Source organism: Phragmites australis, chromosome 22 (assembly GCF_958298935.1).
Source record: "Phragmites australis chromosome 22, lpPhrAust1.1, whole genome shotgun sequence".
Taxonomy (NCBI): Eukaryota; Viridiplantae; Streptophyta; class Magnoliopsida; order Poales; family Poaceae; genus Phragmites; species Phragmites australis.
The window spans coordinates 24,280,722-24,301,207 of record NC_084942.1 but is presented as its reverse complement, the minus strand read 5'-3'; the positions used below and the strand labels follow the sequence as shown (position 1 = coordinate 24,301,207).

At 45.4% G+C, this 20,486-nt stretch overlaps 3 protein-coding genes across 4 annotated transcripts; 1 reads left to right on the top strand and 2 right to left on the bottom strand.

The window, feature by feature from the left end:
* The first annotated feature begins 972 nt into the window (after positions 1-972).
* Positions 973-3,998, top strand: LOC133904285 (G-type lectin S-receptor-like serine/threonine-protein kinase At5g35370). Its single transcript, XM_062345750.1, has one exon. It carries the CDS (start codon positions 989-991, stop codon positions 3,758-3,760), a length of 2,772 nt encoding a protein of 923 aa, XP_062201734.1. The 5' UTR covers positions 973-988; the 3' UTR covers positions 3,761-3,998.
* Positions 3,999-15,068: 11,070 nt separating this feature from the next.
* Positions 15,069-15,618, bottom strand: LOC133905139 (uncharacterized). The gene is made up of 2 exons (XM_062346849.1): positions 15,364-15,618; positions 15,069-15,242 (listed from the first exon to the last, which is right to left on the bottom strand). The coding sequence occupies exons 1-2, from the start codon at positions 15,616-15,618 to the stop codon at positions 15,069-15,071; spliced, it is 429 nt and encodes a 142-aa protein (XP_062202833.1).
* A 3,112-nt stretch (positions 15,619-18,730) lies between these two features.
* Positions 18,731-20,306, bottom strand: LOC133905138 (protein yippee-like). 2 transcript variants are annotated; one of them, XM_062346848.1, is made up of 6 exons: positions 19,983-20,306; positions 19,810-19,853; positions 19,418-19,526; positions 19,286-19,341; positions 19,181-19,202; positions 18,731-18,980 (listed from the first exon to the last, which is right to left on the bottom strand). In XM_062346848.1, the coding sequence occupies exons 1-6, from the start codon at positions 20,085-20,087 to the stop codon at positions 18,951-18,953; spliced, it is 366 nt and encodes a 121-aa protein (XP_062202832.1). In that variant the 5' UTR covers positions 20,088-20,306; the 3' UTR covers positions 18,731-18,950. The 2 variants fall into 2 exon arrangements, with proteins under 2 accessions (XP_062202832.1, XP_062202831.1); XM_062346847.1 differs by lacking the exon at positions 19,181-19,202.
* Between the last annotated feature and the right edge of the window lie 180 nt (positions 20,307-20,486).

The window sequence follows — 20,486 nt, the reverse complement described above, 5'->3', positions numbered from 1 at the left end:
TGGAAGAACAATTGGATAAACAACACTCCACTTAGTGAATAATACCCATCAATGTTTCACATTGTAAGACAAAAAAAAAAAAAAACAGTGGTTGTGGTTATGCACAATATAGCACTTTAAGTTTCATTCCGCAGATGGATTATAGAAGATAAGCTAATAGTGTGGTATAGCCTAGTCACCAACTATTATAGATACCATTATCCTTGGAAAGAGATTTTTAGGTAGTACCTACATACCAATGGACAATTTTTAGTTCGGTCTATGTATAAACATGCATGTGATGAACAAGAAAAATACCCTTCCCTAGTAAAATCTGGTGGCGCTTAAAAGTTTCATTGAAGACAAAGATATTTTTTTTTTACTTTGTAAGAGGGGTTATGATAACTAAACATAATTAGAATAGGAATATCAAATGTTTTTGCAATCAAAATAAAACTATACAACACCTCTCTTTTTTTATTGTCATATTGCTAGATTAGTTTGGGGTGTTGTAAAAACGGCTCTAGATATAAATGCACCTAGAAATATTACTAATATGATGGATGATTGGCTTGGAAAAAACACAAGAATCACATTTTTTTGTGTAACAGCTTTATGTTGGGCGATCTGGCTATGTCGCAACATTTGATTAAAAAAAAATCAACAATCACATCTTTCTTACATGTAGTTTTAAGAGAAATACATTGGCTTGGATACTGGAGCTTGCTAAAAAAAAGAAGAGAGAGAGACCATGTGCACAAGGCGTGCTAAAACTAGAGGTAGTCGCGTGGTGATTTAATTCCAGCATATGTGCTGGATGCTTTCTCAATTATTATGTAACTCTACTCCTTCAAACATGCTTAATTTGAGCTTTCGGATTGTAATAAGGAACCGAGCCAGGTTGTGTGCACTGTTTGGTGCAAATGCCGAAAACTTTGCTTTCCATTATTAAAGAAAATTCAAAATAAGCAAATAAGCTAGCTAATGAATGGAATTTGTTCCACTTGCAATGGCGGGTCCAAATGCAATGCTTGGAGCAGCTCAAAGTCAACACCTCGCTCCTCCTCCCTATGCGCGTACGCGCGCCCGTCCCATGGCGGCGCCTCCTCCTCCTCCCCTCCTCTTCCTCCTCCTCCTCCTGTCGCTCGCCGTGGCCGCTGCGGCGCGCATCGTGCCGGTGGAGTACCTCTACCCGCCTTTCAACCTCACCTACTTCCACTTCATCGACACCAACGGCGTCTTCCTCCTCTCCCCCAACGCCAACTTCTCCGCCGCCGTCTACAACGCCGGCTCCATCTCAGGCGACTCCCAGTCCCGCTTCTTCTTCTCCGTCCTCCACAGCGCTTCCCGCACCCCCGTCTGGACTGCCACCGCCGCCGGCTCCACCATCCTCGAGTCCGTCGTCCTCTCCCTCTCCGCCACCGGCCTCACTCTCTTCGATCCGTCCGCCGCCCAACCGGAACCTGCCTGGTCCACGCCGCACCTCCGCCAACCCGTCGCCGCGCTCCAACTCCTCGACACCGGTGAGCTCGCTCTCATCGACGACGAGAACACCACGCTCTGGTCCTCCTTCGAGCGCCCCACCGACACGCTGCTCCCGGGCCAGGCGCTCCCCCTCGCCGTGCCGCTCACGTCCTCGGCGTCGGACCAAGACCTCTCCCCCGGCGCCTACCGCCTCCTCCTCACCCCCAACGACGCGTTCCTTCAGTGGGCCACGGCGTCCAACGCCTCCTCTGGCTTCCTCACCTACTGGGCGCTCTCCTCCGATCCCGCCGCCGTCCAGGACTCCAACCACGCCGTCGCCTCCATGGCCGTCAACGCCTCCGGCCTCTACCTCCTCGCCGCCAACGGCAGGGACACCGTCTACAGGCTGATCTTCCCCTCGCCGCCGGCGCCCTTGAAAGCCGAGTCTCGCCTCCTCAAGGTCGACCCTTCCGGCCGCCTGCGCGCGCTCACCCTGACTGCGGGGGCAAGCCTCTCTACAGTCTGGGCCGCGCCGGCCAACGACTGCGACCTCCCGCTGCCGTGCCGGTCCCTCAGCCTCTGCACGCCGGGCGGCAACGGCTCCACGTGTTCGTGCCCCGACGCCTTCAGTACCTACTCCAGCGGTGGCTGCGCGCCGGCCGATGGCTCCGCGCTGTCCATCATCCCCGACACCTGCGTCGCCGGCAAACAAGTTCGCTACAGCTACGTGAGCCTCGGCGACGGGATCGGATACTTGCCCAACAAGTTCTCCCTGCCCGACACCTCCGGCGACGCGCTGCCGGCGTGTCGCGACCTATGCTCAGCCAACTGCTCCTGCCTCGGCTTCTTCTACAAGAACTCCTCCAGCTCCTGCTTCCTCCTGAACAACCAGATTGGCTCCGTCTTCCGCGCCAACACCGACGTCGCCGTCGGCTTCATCAAGACGCTCCCACCGCCGCCGCACTCCAAAGGCTCGTCGTCCTTGAGCTTCATAACCATTGTGTTCGGCATCGTGCTCCCCACGGTGGCGGTCGTGCTCATCTCCTTCTTGTTGTACGCGATGAGGGCTCAGTGGCTGAAGAGGCGGCGGCCGCAGCTCAAGAGCGGCGGCAGCGGATCGAAAAGCAGCTGGTTCAAGCTGCCAGCGATGCTGTCGTCGCGGGCGTCCCCCATCCCGTCGGCCATCGAGGTCGCCGCGAGCGGCGACCTCGATGAGGATGTCCTCATCCCCGGCCTGCCGACCCGGTTCACGTACAGCGATCTCGACGCCGCGACCGACGGCTTCAAGTGGCAGATTGGCGCGGGCGGCTTCGGTTCCGTGTACAGAGGCGAGCTCCCCGACCGGAGCACCGTCGCCGTGAAGCGGATGAACGGCCTGGGCACGCAGGGCCGGCGTGAGTTCCTGACGGAGATCGCCGTGATCGGCAATGTCCACCACGTCAACCTGGTGAAGCTGCGCGGGTTCTGCGCCGAGGGCGCGCGGCAGCTGCTGGTGTACGAGTACATGAGCCGGGGCTCCCTCGACCAGAGCCTCTTCCGCGCAGGCGCCGCCACGCTCGATTGGCCGGCCCGTCTCCACGTCTGCATCGGTGCGGCGCGCGGGCTGGCGTACCTCCACGTTGGCTGCGACCGCAAGATCCTTCACTGTGACGTGAAGCCGGAGAACATCCTCCTGGACGACCGCGGCGGCGTGAAGATCGCTGACTTCGGGCTGGCGAAGCTGATGAGCCCGGAGCAGTCGGGGCTGTTCACGACGATGCGCGGCACGCGCGGGTACCTGGCGCCGGAGTGGCTGATGAACGCGCCCATCACTGACAAGGCCGACGTGTACAGCTTCGGCATGGTGCTGCTGGAGATCGTGCGCGGGAGGAAGAACTCCAAGAGGGACGCGGCCAGCGCCACGTCGTTGGAGGGCAGCGGCGCAGGGCTCGAGCGGAGCAGCTACTTCCCGGCGTTAGCGCTGGACCTGCACGACCAAGGGCGGTACGGTGAGCTCGTGGACCCGAGGCTGGAGGGGCGGGCGAACGTCGAGGAGGTATCGCGGGTGGTGCGGGTGGCGCTCTGCTGCCTCCACGAGGACGCCGTGCTGCGGCCGAACATGACGGCCGTGGCCGCCATGCTCGACGGCAGCATGGACGTTGGCAAGCCCCGGACGGAGATCCTTCAGTACCTCAAGATGTACGGCCGCGGTCTCGTCGACCTGCGGCCAGTCGGGTGGATGGACGGAGGGAAGGGCAAGGGGAAAGCCTCAGACACCACCGGGAGCTGGTCGCTGCCGTCGTGCGTGTCGGCGCAGCAGCTGTCGGGTCCCAGATGACACAATGTGCTATACTTCCCCAGTATGATTTTTGTTCCCATTGGGAAATTTTTATTAATTGTATACATCTTTCTTAACAATATTTCTCTTAAAAATATAAAAGAGGATCCATAACTTATTTTCAGAATCTTGGCATTTGAATTGCCTCGAGCTACATGTAAAGCCAGACCTAATTTTTTGAGAAAGAAATAGGCCTTTGAGCCAGCCAATCATACTCCCATTGGGCAAAATAGAATAATGCCAGCAAGAGGTGCTCTTCTCACAGGCATCTCTAAGGACTTCTCATCGTGAGTCTGATTCTCTTTACAATTTTTTTTTTATTTTTATTAGTGTTTCATTCACGAAGGGGTTCTCTCATTCATCCTATCTCGGGATTTTCTCTCATTTTCCTTCATAAATTATTTTAAAAAGAAGCTATTGGATATGAGAAAAAAATAAAGAGCATAAGAATAGATATGAGAATCAGGAAGAAAATAAAATGAAATGAATATGGTTGGAAGCATGTTACTCTATTAATTAACCTCTCCAGCAAATGGCTCCCCTGAATGATAGAACAGACAGAGAGCACTTAAAAGCTCCATAGTTGCAGTGAGGTGATCTATTTTGCAAAATGGTCAATGGCAGATTGCATTTTTCCGTAGTTGCAGTGAGGTGGTCCATGGAAGGAATTTTTAGGAATGACAATGGATTGGGTCGGGTCCGGGTAAAGAAAACCTGTTAGACTTAACCTGACCCAAGCATGAAATGCCAAACGTGTGTAAAAAGAAACCCAAACCCGTTGGGCGCCCGTCGGGTTCGGTTAGGCGACAATGGCTTCCACAGGAGATTGCGACGCACCACCTTGGTTGCAACATCGGTGAGGCGTTCGAGATGCCCTCGAGCTGTTGAGCATGACCTCCTGCGGCGGCTTCCCGGGGTCCTGCCACCTTCACCACCGGAGCAGCAGCGTAGGTGGGAGCAATGGCTACCATCGTGAGGCACCCTCCACAACTCCACGTTGGTGGCACTATGGTCAAGGCGGTGGCTGCTCAGACCTCGTGCGGTCCATGGTGGCGCGGAGGTTGTCGAGCATCTCCTGGTGGTACTTGTGGGAGCCGTGGGAGAAGTTGAACTGCGCAACGAACATCCTGGCGTGCAACAGGTGCGAGACCATCTCCACGGAGCATGGCGCCAAGCCGAACATGCACACAATCTAGTCTTAGGCCACCACCGCATCACCGCTGCCCTCATGGGTTCCTCTCTCTACCCGGGCTCGCCGCTCACTGCCACCACCATAGCCTGGTGCTTCGCTAGATTTGCGCGAGGGATAAAGGAAGGGAGGGCTAGCTCGGGGTCCCCATCGCCGCTACCTTTGGAGCAAGAGAAGATGGTGAAGGAGGGGAAGCAGTGGAGAGGGATTAGAGAAGAAGATGGTGAAGGAGGAGAAGCAGTGGTCAAATGGGGGCCGCTGCATGGTGGACTGGTGGGGGCGAAGAATGGAAGGGCAAGGCTCATATTAGGGATTGGGGATTAGGGAAGTGTGAGGTTGGGTGGACGATGGATGGGCTGGATGGGCTGAGTGCTTGAGGGGAGAGTTTATGGGCACCCGATCGGACCCGTGGGTAAATTTAGAAACTTGAGCCTTGCCCTGGGCCATTTCGGTACCCGACCTATTAGACCTTTGGGTGAAAAATTGCATCCAAACCCGGACCCGTCGGCCGCAAAACCCATAGGTACCCGAACCCATGGGTTCAATTGCTATAAATAGGAATTTTCTCTATTTCTCCATGCTGACGAATAGAGAAGAAGATTTATCTCAAAACAAGTGCAGGTGCAGTCAACAATGAGCATATCAAAAACTCATCTTCCATATTGATTCTGGAGTACCTTTTCTTTATGTAAGGAGCTGTCCAAAAAATATTATATTTAATTATTAAATTGATTATTTCTTTAATCATGACTTCAATGATTAATCAAAATACCGCTCCAGTAGTCTCAGCAGGTGTTTTGTGCACAAGATCGGAACACATGACTTTCTAACATATCACATCACAATAAAGCTTAACAAAGAGTAAGTAATTTAATTATATTACAAGTTTTTAAGCATCCACAATTTCTTGTAATTTACAGCAAAAGAGAGTTAGGAGGAGACTGGAACTAATCAATTCCTAAACAAAAGAGAACTATGTAGTGTGTATGTATGAATGTGGCGTGGGGTAATGGCTTGCAGGTGAAGGAACAGGAGAAGGAGAGCAAATGGCCTTTGGCCGCTTGATGGAAAGATCATAGAGCAGGCCGGTGCTGGGATGCTTGTGTGTGAGAGATCCTTTCCAGGTGACGATGAGAGTAGAGAGGAGCTGGAGATGTGCTGCTTGCGTGAAATGATCAGCGGATGGCCGGTGTGAACGCATGAGAGGAATGGCGGCGGTTTGAGCTGTGAGAGGACTTTTGATGCCATGGTGAACAGAGAGAGAGAGAGAGAGAGAGAGAGAGAGAGAGAGAGAGAGCACGGCGTGGTGAGGAGATGGCCAGTGGTTTGGTTGGTGCTGTGTGATGACTGAGAGAGAGCGACCAGAGAGTGAGAGAGATCAGAGAGATGAGTTGTGAGATATTTGTGTAACTAATTGATATATTTGAGTTTGTAATAATTCAATTTGAATAGGTTAAATTGAATTGAATTGGCATAATTCAAATGAGTCTGAATTAGAAATTGAAATGACTTGAATTGAATTGGATTGGCAATTTAATCTGGATTTGAATTGGAAATTGATTTATAGCAATTCAATTTGAATGATTTGAATTGAATTGAATTGTGTAAATCACTAAATGACTTGGATTTGAATTGATTTAGACGAATAGGATTGAATTGGCGAAGCGAATGAACTGGAAATGAAATGAATATAACTAGAATGATTAATTGCATTTGAGTACGAATTCGACGATGATTTGATCGAATCCGGATTTGAGATATTTGGGATTAAATTCAAATAGGAGTATTTGAATTTAGTTTGATTCAAAAAGGAATATTTGAGTTGGATTGAAAGATCGATTGTCACCCATTGATTTGGATTAGGGAATTGCTGAGAAAACTAAAATGGATTCGAATTTGAGAGAACTTCAAATTCGAATCGCCACACAAAGAACCACAAGAAAAAACTAATTTAGTGATCTTTGGAATACTTAGCCAAATAGTATATTTGAATACACACATACAAGTATATACATATTCAAATATATATTTCCTTGATTTTATGTTGGTTTAATAATTAGAATTTTTTTTAATTTGGAGTGAATTTTGCTATATTTTTATATGCTAAAACTCAGGGTGTTACACCACCGCTTGACTTCTACCGATGACATATACATTGCTAAGTATCTCGGATAATTTTTAAGTTAGACATTAATATTGTCATATCCAGGTTATAAGGGTGGGGATCATCAATAATCAAGGTAGGAACAATGCATCAACATATGTTCTACCCACAAATGCCGACAATGACTCCCTAACATCCATAATATACATAAAGTGATAACTTTTCAAATTAGACACTCCTAACCTGCATAATATACATAAAGCGATAACTTCTCAAATTAGACACCACAAAATCTAAAGTAAAGGTGAAATATGCTCAGATGATTACCTTGTTGCTCCAGCGCTTCACTCACATACACCTCCGGTACAATATCTACCTCGACCGCTTGAACCGTTGACACATCACTCTCTAAACAACTGAAGAATGCATCGAATGAACAAAGGAACGAACAAAGATGTATGATTATGATGTGTGATTATGAACAACATGTAATGAGTCATGTTATGAAAATATTTGCAAAAGAACGCCTAAGCGATTGAGTTAGAAGAGGTTTAAAAATCACATGAGACAATCTAAACTTAGTGGGTACTGAGTGGCTAGCGATCAGACTGGCCCAGTGATGGTAAGACCATGGGGGTCAAACAGAGAAGAAAACGGTACTGAGTAGACCTGATAGTCAGATCAGACCCATGACGGTCAGACTGTTGGATCTGGTGGTTAGACCGATCATAGTGATGGTCTGACTCCTGACTATAAAGTCTGACTTGAAGTTTGATTGGTCAAGTCATGTCCTGGTTATCAGATCGGCCCTGGTGGCTGTTAGACCGCTAGGCCTGGCTGACAACACCTAGTCGAGGTTATCGACGAAGGCTCTGGTGATGCTTTCGGTCAAGAAGGGTACCAAAACACTTTAGAAGACTAGGGGAGTGCTTCTTGGGTGGTTTGGGTGACATGCACGGGACCAAACTCGAGGATCCTATGGATGAAGTCTATGGCTAGGTTGGAGCTCGGGTCTAAACTAATGGAGAACCGGTTGGGGAAATCTCACCTTGGTGTGGAGAAATTTTCTAGGGGGTTGGCCAACTACTGGGAAGCTTCGATTCGAAGATCAGGCTCCGATGTGGTGGTTTGCCTTAAGGAGAAAGAAATCACGTGGAAGTGTCTCCGATGAAAAATACAGTGGGAACGAGCTTAGGGAAGCCTTCGGAAAGCTCAAGGAAATATTCTCCATCAATCTCCGACCGTCTTGGTGGTCGAGGTGGTCGCCCTCTCTCTCTCTCGGTTTAGTGGAGGAAGAAGAAAGAAGTGAGTGAGAGAGTGAGGGTTGGTCGATGGACTTTAAGTGGCACCTCTCTCTTTCTTTCGGTTTAGGTGGAGGAAGAAGAAAGAGGTGAGTGAGAGAGTGAGAGTTGGCCGATGGACTTTAAGTGACGTCTCTGAGTTCTGGTGGTCACGCTATGACTGGCGCCGGTCAGACCAGGGGCAATGCCCACATGCTGAAAGTTCTCATTATTTTTCCCATTTTCTTCCTGTTCTTTTCGTTATCCTTGGCTTTGGGGCTTTGTAACCATTTCTAAATAATTTTCACTCATAAATATATATATGGTGTGAACACACATTGATCAATTACGTAATATTTCCAAAATATTTTTAAATAATTAAAATAAAATCATACATGAAGTATGATGTCATGATGTATATGCATGTTTGATAACTAAGCTAGATTTTTTTAGGTGTGACACTACTATACCCACATGCCCAATTGAAACCAGAACCAAGGTCCCAAGTCAACTCAACCTAAAAGACAAGTATAATAGGTGGAGAATCCTCTACCTTTTGTGTCATGCTACTTATCATCAATATTCAATGTAGGATGAAATCCAACCTAAACTATTTTATCAATCATTAGCGCTGGCCCCTCTACCGCATTTATGGGTTTTTTTTCTCAACGTGTCACTGTGCTGTTCTTGCTCATGGATGTTGTGCTCAAGAACATTGGGAACGAATCCGAGAGATACAGATTAACACATATTTTAATGTATGCAGCCGATGCATTCCTTCAGGACTTAATCGATCCATTCCATTATATTTCTTTGATGAATAACCTGGATTTAATTGTTTTTCTCTGCCACATGTAACCTGGATGAGAAAGATGCAGTAGATTCGGTCTCACCTCCTATTTTGAGAGCGGTTCACTAAAATATGTTGACATAGATCTAATAATGATTTGCTCAAAGGACTTTACTGAAATTTTGATAGTGATTTTACTCATAATAATTATTCAGTTTGCACCTAAGGCATGGCGTCTTTCTGTTCAGGCATGTATTGCAGATTGTGCACTTTGTTCGTGTCTGTTTCTTGGAGTTGGTCTTGGAGAGCTCGACAATGGTTTTTGAAACAGACAAACGATGGTTGAAGTAGTTGTAGTTTTGATAATGTTTAGGTAATGTTTTTCAAAGTATGTACAGAGGTTTTTCATATCGTGTCTTTAAAATATTTGGATGTTTATGTACATATGTTTTTCAGAGATTGTCAATGTACAATTGAGTGTATTTCAGAAACTTTATAAGAAGCATGAACCAAACCTTTCACGAATTGATAATATACAGTGAATGAATAGATCATGCATTTGGTAACTCATTTATCACTACGCGGGTCACAGTTGTGACATGTCACTAATGTCAGTTATTGGTGACGAATGAAAACTTGATCTGTCACAAACGACGACTCATCACTCACAGGTCATCGTAGGCCAGTCATTGGTGATGAGTCAAGTTTTGACCCGTCACCAATAACTAACTCATCGGTGACGGGTCTCATAGAAATGTTATAAGTGACGGGTCAAGTTATGACCCGTCACTAATAATGTTATATAGAAATACAGAAAATGATCTATATATTTTTTAAAAATATTTTTATTTTTATTTTTTTCTCACTTTAGAAGCACTAGAATATGAATCATTGTACATTTCTACTCAAGTTTGATGTAATGTGTAACGGCTATGGACACAAACGTTCGTTCTGAAAACAATACGGAAACTTTCAGAGGCGAGAACTTAATCTTCCAAACCATTTTAGGCCTCGAAAAATTTGCCGAACCCAACAAAGTGAGAGAGAAACAGATGTAACTTTTTCTATAGATATCTGTAGAGTCAAAATCGGAGTCTATATGCAAAAGTTATGGCTATTTAACTGAATGCACTCCGAGTCAACTGATTTTTATGTCTATTGTAAAATTAACATTGGTGACGGGTCATAATTATGACCCGTCACTTGTAATAAGTGACGTGTCACAGTTGTGACCCGTCACTTATGATCATCGGCAAAATATTTAAAAGGATGTTTTATCCGAGTCCTTTCAGGACGCACGCGAGGTTGAGGTGGTTAGGCAGCTATGCGCGCGAGGGGCCATCGCGAGTTCGATTCCCACGGAACACACATTCTAAAAACAGACTTAAAAATAAGTAGAGACACTTGGCAAGTGGTGATAGGCCTGAGTTAGATTTGCTTGGGTGAAAAATATATATTTTTTGACTTTTTTTGTGTCCAAAAAGCACGAAAATCGTATATCAGTCATAAATGACGGGTCACAAACAAGTAATAAGTGACGGATCACAGTTACGACCCGTCACACCTTAATAAGTGACGGGCCAAGTTTTGACCCGTCATCAATAATTTTATTGGTGACGGTTCCTTACCCGTCACTTATTACATATCATCAGTGACGCGTTCGGGGTGACTCGTCACCCATAACGGTTATTGTAACACACTGATTTTCAGATTTCTCAAATTTCTAAAAAATTTCAAGATTATTGAATAGCTTCACCAATAATATAGGTTTAAAACCTATTTTCTTAAACAATCAATCAATATAGGTTATTATTTTGTGTGCATTGCATGCTGAGTTTTGTTAGGAGCTAGGTAAATGCATTAGAGTTCTTTTTCGTTTTCTTTCTCTTTAATGTTTTGAGTGAAAAAGATTTTGAAAAGGCTTTTACAAAACTCAATAGTGAATAAGTTAAGGATCTTAATGGTTGGAATTCAAAATCCTTAAATTTATCATCTATTCAATCCTCGATCATATCTGATCTTTCTCTAGTTCAATTCAAATCTTATCCAAATTCTTGTTTAAAATCAATCTCTCCTCTCTCTCAAATTCTACCCAAAATCTAAATTCAAATTCCTTATCTAGTCCTATTCTTGTTCAACCTCATCTTTTTCGTTTCTCTTAAATTCACTCTGAACATAATTCAAATTCAAATCCTATTCAAATTTCTCTGTAAAAGTTTCTTTTCTAAACCCTAGATATATCTAAAGTGTCTTTGAGTTCAATCTTGCTCAAGTCCAAACCCTTAGCCAAGTCTTCTAGATGGCCCAACAAAAGATCCACGAAATCTGTAAATTTTCGCGAAGTTCTGGATAGCCTCATCTTGGCATGACGTTTTGGAGTTCAAAACAACCTCAAATGCAAATCTTTATAATATCAAAGTTGTAGGTCTCGTCAAGAGCTTCAATTTGAACCTATGGAAGTCACCTTTTGGATAATGGAGTTAGGAGTTATGGCCCCCGAAATCAGTACTACGAAGAGAAGTCCGAGTTCAAATAGTATATCTTGTGGTGCATTTTCGGAAATCAAGATGATGTTTTTAGAAATTCCAATGACTACCAAAGTTGTAGATCGATTTGAGTACTACAATTTAGAATGAAGAAACGTCCAATTTGGAGTCCGGACAAGGGAGATATCATCCTCGGAATACAGAGCTACGAAAAAAGAAATTGTAACCGACTCGAACTCGAATCCGAATCGTGTTCGGTTTGGACTTCACCTCATCCAGCAGCCCCTAGCCCTATATATATGAGTTGCACGCCCTCTCCTACCCCTATTCCACACCCCCAAGCCCTAGAAGTCACTGCTGCCCTGCCCGTGCATCGCTGGAGCGCCGCCGTTCGCCAGAGACGCCGCCGTCGCCGCTCGTGATGCGCTACGTCGTCTTCTTCGCGAATCCTCCTTCCTCGACCATCAAAGAAAGGTGAGGACCCCTTCTTCTCCTCCCTTACTACTGTTTTAGCATCATACTAAGTCCCTAGCCAAGCCCTAGCCCCAGCCAAAGCCCGATCTACATCGCCACGGTCGTCACCGTCGCGGACAGCCGCGAGACAGCCTCGCTGTATCCGATTGGCATCGATGTTCCCGATCGACCAGAGGTCAAATCACCAAGCCCTTTCACCGGTGCATGTCCCATGATTTTCCCCACGCCCTCACCAACCAGGTCGGCCAGTAGAGCAGCCAAACTACCGCAATCAAGGTCGACATACCTGCTGTCCGGTTTCTGGACGTGTTCTGCACGCGCACTGGATTTGCATTCGCGTTCCCCGTCAATCCGAAGGCCGTATGGATGCACCAACCGTGTCACGGCGTGTCCCATGGAGTCTTCTACGTTACCCTAAGAGCCCATCCCTGTTTGTGCAGCGACACAACCAGGACGCCATTGCCAACCACAGCATGTCGCAGCCATCACCCGTCTCATCTGTGCTGATCCTTCTTCCTCTCAGTGGATGATCTACCAAAACCTATGCCATAGCATTGTGTTCCCGGGATATATGAACATCTCTATTCAAACGATTTCATAAATTTCATAGCCAATCTCCTGGAACGCGAGCGTCTTCGTTCCTGCATTTGTTCACGGTCACCACCAAACCTAGAAGCAGTCATCACCGTTTTTGCCGCTACCTTGGATGATCCCTTCCAAAACCAACCATACCGCTGAGTTAGTTTTTCCGCGTTCTATACCATGCTTCCCTCGTTTCACTAAAACACCACCGAAGCTGACATCGATGTTTGTGGCCACGCGCCCGATCGCCATCTCTGACGAAACCCGAACCACCACCGCTACATAGAGTGACCAGTAATATCCTAAACCTAGAAGCGCAATCTTTCACCTTTTTTTATCTATCATAGGTGGTTGATACTAGATCTCAGTGTATCCCTTCTTTAATCCAAGATATTACTTGCATAGCATGCCAAGTCAGCGCCATATCATTCTTCTTAGCCTAGCCAGTGAAGTCTAGTTTGCCCTACACTTTTTGAATCTTGCGCAATAATGTTGTCAAGTCTGACACAGTGATTGTGCAATAAGCTCTTTTCCTATAGGAAGATAACTCCAGTAAACTAGTTTTTCCTTTTCAGTCTAATCCATCTCCGGAAAGCTGTTCTCTTTTCATCTTAACTCCGATTTAGGCGATTCTTGTGTCTAAACGTTTCTAAAATCATCCCTATCCAACCATAGTATTTTTAAAGTGTTTTGATGATGTTTGGTATGTTGTTCTTAGTGTTTCCCTTTGTGTTATTTATCGGTAGTTTTCGCGATTAGTTGATAATGTTCTGGATCAGTTCGAGAGACTTCAAGATCAAGATTTCGACAACACTGAGCAGCATTGGGAAAAAGGCAAGTGTCCTTGATCATATTGAACATATGTTTTTACATATTTTGGTTTTAATAAACTGCATGCAATGTCTGTCAATATGATGGGTAGTTACCTATGTTAGGGTTTTCCCTAGATTTTTCCTTATCATCCCTTGAAACCTAGATGGTTTATGGTTATGTGTCTTTTGTGGATACATTGCTTAGACATGCTTTTGGGATACTGGGAAGTGTCATAATCTTGACTAATTAACATATGCAACAATGGTCGTTAATGTGTTAATGGTCTAGCAACATGGAATTCACTGACTCGTGGGGAAAGCTGGACAACCTTTGCAGAGTGTAAAACTGTTATAATAGCCGTGCTCACAGATATGAGAGACTTGGATCCTCACATGATTAGTGGGTTGTGGTTATGAGTTTGGTTGTAGTTATGGTTTTGGTACAGGGAGTACTAGATGGTTGTGGTTATTGTTCTGGTACAGGGAGTACTAGATAGTTTTGGTTATAGTACAGGGAGTACTAGAAGGTTATGATGTGTAAGGTGGGGAGCCTTGTATGCTGGATGCTGAATTATTTGGGTTACATTCACTTAATAATTGCTTAATGCTTTTGAGTCCAAATTTTTTTTTCATTACTCGCATTTACGCAAAAATACCATTTGTTAGCCTATTCTTGGTATAAGCCTGCATATCATTATTTTCCCCCACTTGCTGAGTACTCTATGTGCCCACGCTTGCTATTTTCCCTATACCATGCGACATGTATGCTGCTGCTCAGTGAGTGAAGATGTTGAAGACTATCAAGACGAGGTTGTGATGTTCTAGTCTCGTGTCTCCCGATCGGTTGCCTGCGGTGTTGTTGGGCATCAGTGCTTCTGTTCCGCTGCAGATATCTTCATAGAAGACCATATATGTCAATTGCTGTAAGAGTTTAACGTTATTTAATAAAAGTATTGCTTTTGTTACTTCAACTGTGATATCCTTATGTGTGTTGAATATCTTGGGTACACATAAATCGCACGTGGTTTTAACCGTTAAAACCGAGTGTGACAGTTATGACCTGTCACCCTTGTCTATTTTTCAAGTGGTGTATCTTTAGTGCACATACCATTTGCAGCGTGAGACGTGCGGCAATTTGATTTCTTCACAAATTAATAATCTATTGTCGTTAAAATTTTCTTTCAAACAATATCAAAAGTTAATGAGATCTCCACTAAATCAGCAACAAACAAGTCATACTACTTGTCAGAGGATTCTAGTCGAAAATTAAAAGTAATGAACCGTATAAAATACAGACCAAGACTGTCAGATGGGCTACTTCTTAGATAGCCCGCTCTTCTCATAAAAGAAATTTGTGTTGAGGAAAGATGATGTTCCCAGCTTTCGGATTAGCTTTTGAGATCCACCGCGTTTAAAATTAAAGCGCGCGACTCATCCTTGAGAAAAGCTGATTCAAAGTGGGCTCCCAGTTTTCCTTAATTACGACAACGGCAAGACGATCAAGCACAACATCACACATGCATACATACATACATATATACATACATCCTCATAGAGTCCTAGAGAAGGAATATAAGTATATATATTAGGATTAGTCCTTGGTGTTGAGTTTGCCCCTGACGCAGGACTTGACCAGGCTCTTGAGCCCCTTCTTCTTACTACTCTTGCCATGCTGATGCTGATGCTGATGCTCCTTCTCCTTCCTCTGGTCGCCTCCGCTGCTCATCTTGATGTCCGGGCCGGTGATCTCCGTGTCCTCCTCCATCTGCACGCACGCACAAGTATTACAACGATCGATATGATGAACAAGATGGATGATTGATGCACGATACACTAGGACTAGTTGGCAGGCATGCACGGCCATCGATGCAAGATTACGTGCGTACCCTGAGGACGCGGTCCTCGAGGAAGGCGATTCGGTCGACGAGGCTTCCCTTGGCCTGCGCCTCCTCCAGCGCCTCCTTCGCCGGCCGGCACGATCTACCCCGCGGCGTGCTCGCGGCCGACGAATCGCTGAGGGTAGTAGTAGGGGTGGAGGGCGAGGAGGCGCTGCCTCTGCCGGCGACGATGGTATTGCTGTGGCGACGCTTCTCCTCCAGGTAGCCCAGCACCAGGTCCAGCCGGTCCACCCGCGCCATCATGCTCGACGCAACCGAAGCCACCTCTAGATCTTCTCTTCGATCCCTCTTACTCCAATTCCAATCTGCTAGCTAGCTGCTTGCTGTCTGTCTGTCTACTTAGCTTGCTGCTGCTGCTGCTGTTATAATGTCGTCTGTACTCGATCCAAAATTGAAGCGGATGCATGATTGGTGGTGGATGCATGCAGCTGCTATAAATACTCTATGTACAGGGGATGAGATGCATCGCTCGGCGCGATAGATCGAGCAGACGAGATGCATTGCATGCATGGGTACACCTACACGTGTCGGAGAGCGGCGACCCACGTGGCGCGCGGCTGGTGCAATACCGTGCTGACGTGCCCCATCCCTCAGCTTCTTCCATGCGCGGCCGGCCGGCGGCAAACCAGCACGCGGCATCGAGAGGAGAAGACAGGGCGCAGGTCGCTCATGGCGTCACCCGTGGTCCCACAAGATACAGTTGCTAGCGTTTCTGTTTAATGCCCGGGCGATTGCCAATTTGCCATTTTTAATCCAAAAGAAAGAATCATAATCAGATATATGAGCTCCAAATATCCAAATACTGATGATTTGCTGTTCAATGACGCACTCCAGCCCATGCTAGGGGTGCTGGGCCTCTTGCTCCTGAGATTCCTAGGCTAGACCCATGACGACCCATGCTATGTGAGAGTATCAAATGATAGATATATATGAATATATCATGTATTTTTTTTCTCTAAATTTTCCCCTTTATTCTTCACGGGCCCTAGATCCACCCCTGATGACGCATAGTTTGCTTTTCTACGTCCAGGTCTCTGTCTATGTTTCAGAATACATAAATTGAAGCTACGTTCCTCCTGTTTAACCATATAATTTCTCCAGATTTTCTAAACTATTTTGCTGAAAAGAAAAAATAAGTTCAATTACATATATATGATGGTTTATACTATGGCTACAAAAACACCCTCCAAATTGATTTTGCTTTCTAGACCAAATTGCCTTCCCTGGTACAACCATGCTACGCTGATACTATACTTTGATACAAGCAGATTTGCCTAGCCTGGGCATCAATTCAAGTATGCAAACAAAAAAGGGAACAACCCAAGCAGGTCCATACAATTCTTTGTTGTTTATGTTACATTATAAAATCTCCCTGAAATTTAATACAATAACAGAAGGAAGAAAAAGGAAGAAGAAAAATGTATCATTTCATCATCTTTCTAACACCAATTGTCCTAGTATTATCTGCACCTCATGAGGCTGTAGAAAACCACTTTACTCTATTTGCTTCTGCATTCATATGTGCTCCTTAAATTGTTTTAGATTCAATTTGTTAGCCAAGATTAGCGTTTGTGCAATCAGACTTGTTTTCTGCTCATACTTCTCTTACACCAAGGCACGTTCTGCTCACAACTTGAGATAGCTTCCAAAAAGATGGTTTCATAGATAAACGAAAGGGATGTTGCAGATATTGCTACAAAGGAAATTATTTGTTAAGCATTTCACATGTAATAACTTGCTGAATGATGCTAAAATGCTTAATATAAAAGTGCTACCTTAAGAAACTTCTAAACTTTCTAGGCAAAAAAGGACGTAATGCTTTTGCATGCCGAATAATGAAAAATGTATGTTGCATATTTATGCCTAATTGCTCAAAACCAAATATAGAATTTATGCCTAATTGCTTATGAAACCATATAAAGTTTCTACATGATTGAAGTTCATGAAAATGGTAGGCTATCAAATTTAATGAAAAAAAAAATGTTTGATGCATAACTCTAAAATGCTCAAACTAGATATATGATTTATGCAAAATTGCTTCATGAAAGCATGAAAAATTGCTAGCTGTTTGAAATGCAATAAAATGACATATTAAAGTTCAAGAAAAAAGTGCTCGATTCATAACTCTAAATTGCTCAAAGTAGATATAGAGTTTATGCATAATTGCTTTATGAAACCACATAAAATTGCTACATGTCGCTAGAAAATGGTAACTTATTAAAGTTAATAAAAAAATGCTTGATGCATAATTCTACATTGCTCCAAGTACATATAGCATCTGCATGCACGGCATTATTGATGAAATGACACAAAAAAAAACTACAAGGTATAAGTCGGCTGTCACCTAAGTCAGGCTTTGAGCAGCAACAAAAGTGCAAACATCATAAAGAATATATGCAAGCCCACGCATTTCAAGAAGCACACGCTGGGTTATCTGTGGTATCACATTGCTTAAAACCATTACTCCATTGTTCTAGTGAAGTCATGACACCAATATAATCTTCAAATCAGCCACAAAATTTGGGTTGCGTGAGCGAAACTATACAACCAATAGAAGCAAAGTAAACACCATGAAATAATTCGCTCACAGATTCGTTCATGAGGAAGTTTAGGAAATGGAACACCTTCTGAGTCGTCCACCTAGCACCCTACACTCGATTCTCATTGACTACTAGACCTTCAAGAGAAATTAAACACCACAAATTCTGAATTCTTCACCTCAAAACGTACCAGCAGACTACTAAAGTGGTTTGGCATTCAGACAGGAAAATATTTCGAGGCAGAATAAAGTGACATGATTTGTCCCTATATTGTTCATCTCAATCCCAATGATGCATCCAATCTACAGTACAGTTGCAAGTAGATTGATTAAGGGAGTAGTCAAAAATGTTGCAGACAAGGTACATGTTACAAAAAAAAAAAAACAAATCAGTAGAAGGGAACCACATTAGAATAATAATCGTAAAAACAGTGCAATAGAAATCAGAGCATCAGCAGGATTTCCAGGAGCAATTTACAGCACCTCTGCTCATCCCCTCTCAAATCCCCCCTGAACTGCACACCTCTCTATCTCCTGTTTCAGAGCGTTCCCTGTCTCCAATGTCTGCAAGACATTCTTTTGTCCTTCCTCGTGCAAGGTGTTTTCTTTCCAAACTGGAACACCGTTAATTAGTTTTGGTGCAGCACAGCACAGCATGGCGACAAGAAACCGTGATGCTGAACAAGCGATGCGTAAGGCGTCAGGCATCGACAACCGGCAGGCGCCTATGAGCCTGCTCCGTGTGATCGATTCGTGCGCACGGCACGGTAGCATAACGAGTCATGCTGCGACGAACAAGAGCAGGAACAGAGCAGGGAATGTGAACAAGAGCATGGATTGCATTGCCAGGACAGAAAAAAAAAACTATTTACAACCCATCATGCTTGCATGTCTAGTCAGTCAGTCGAGACGACGATGCATCCATCACTACATTCCTTTACGTTACATGGTAGCAGCAGCAGCATCCTCGTCGCTTTCACTTGCGCCAGCCCCCCACAACTGGGCCCGGGCGCCTCGAGCTGGAGCTCGAGCTGCATCAGGGGGAAGGCCCCCCACCACCTTGCACCTGCCTCACCGCAAAACACAATGGTTGCTCTGTTATTATACTTCTTGCTGTGTTTCTTCACTGCCCTGAGTTAAACCAGCCGAGTCTGAAACACTAACAGTTTCAGGCATGCTACAACTAGTTGATCTTATCTATTATTCAGGCAAGACAAGATAGGACATTGCATTTTATTGCTTTACTTTGCTTTGCTTTGCTTATACTGAAGAAAGAGATGAACAGCAGCTGCAGCAGGAGGAGGTACGGCGTCGGCGTGGAACCCAAATGGAAATGATATCAGCGAGTCAGTCAGTCAGTAACGTTGTTACCTCTCGAGGATGAACTTGCCTTCCTTGTACCGCTGGCTCCTCTCGAATGCGGCCAACTAAACAACCCATAAAATCAAAGTAACCGACCCAACCACTGAGCAACAAATTAAATTAAATTGCTCAAGCTCTCACATATTTCCATCCGAGGATGGATCCGCAGGCGACGCAGAAGATGTCGCAGACGGTGTGCAGGCCTGTGGTCATCATCCGGTCGTCCTTCTCCCCAACATTCACATTCACGCTGGCAGCCGTCCATCCATCCATCATTCCATTCCCCGCAAGCAGGAACAGGGATAGGAGATTCCAAATTAAAACAAAAAAGAATTTTTGACATGTACGTAGTGCGTATTGCAGTATCCTCAACAAGATGGGGCAATTTCAGTTTTTGCCACCGAGTGGCATGCTGTCAGTGACTAGCAAAACGTGCCACAACATGCCACTCAGTGGCAAAAGATGAGATTGCCCAACAAGATGAAGATGAAGATGAAGATACACTGGATGGATGGAGTTGATGATCAACTCACAGCTTTTCGAAGAGGTAGGCCTTGCCGTGCTTGCACCGGAACGACTATTGAAAACAAAAGAAAGAAAGAAAGAAAGAAATTCTCATTCTCAGTAGACTAGTAGCGGCGGATGCAAGGTGAAGACGCTGACAGATTCAAGAAGAAATCAAGGGCGGCCGGCGACCGAGACCAACCTTGGAGATGATGCCTGTGGAGTAGGCGAGGTGGGTGTCGCAGTGCTTGCAGCGGTAGATGATCTCGCCCGTCGCCGGCAGGGACACCAAGAACAGCCGCCCCATCCTCCTCTTGGTCTTCTCCTCTGGAGGTGAATCGATCAGATCGATCCCAATTCTTCTCGGGAACCTCCAAGGATGGATCGTCTCGTCTCCTCAGGGAGGTGGATCTGTCCCGCTGGAGATCGGTGGCCTCTGATGAATGAAGTGGAATGGAATGGGGAAAAATTCTGCTTTCTTCCCTTTCCTCTTGGAAACTCCGCACCGCACGCAACACAGGGGAAGGGAAGCGGTTTCTTCGGTTAAAACAGGCCGAGGCCGTGGACGTCAGCATGGACCGAACTTCTGGAATGTTTTGGGCCGGTCCAGTAAGTGTTATTGGGCTGGGCCCAATACAAGTTGGAAAGCAGAACAAATTAAGTTATCACAACAATTAATTAAATACTCGGCTATTACACTGGAGAC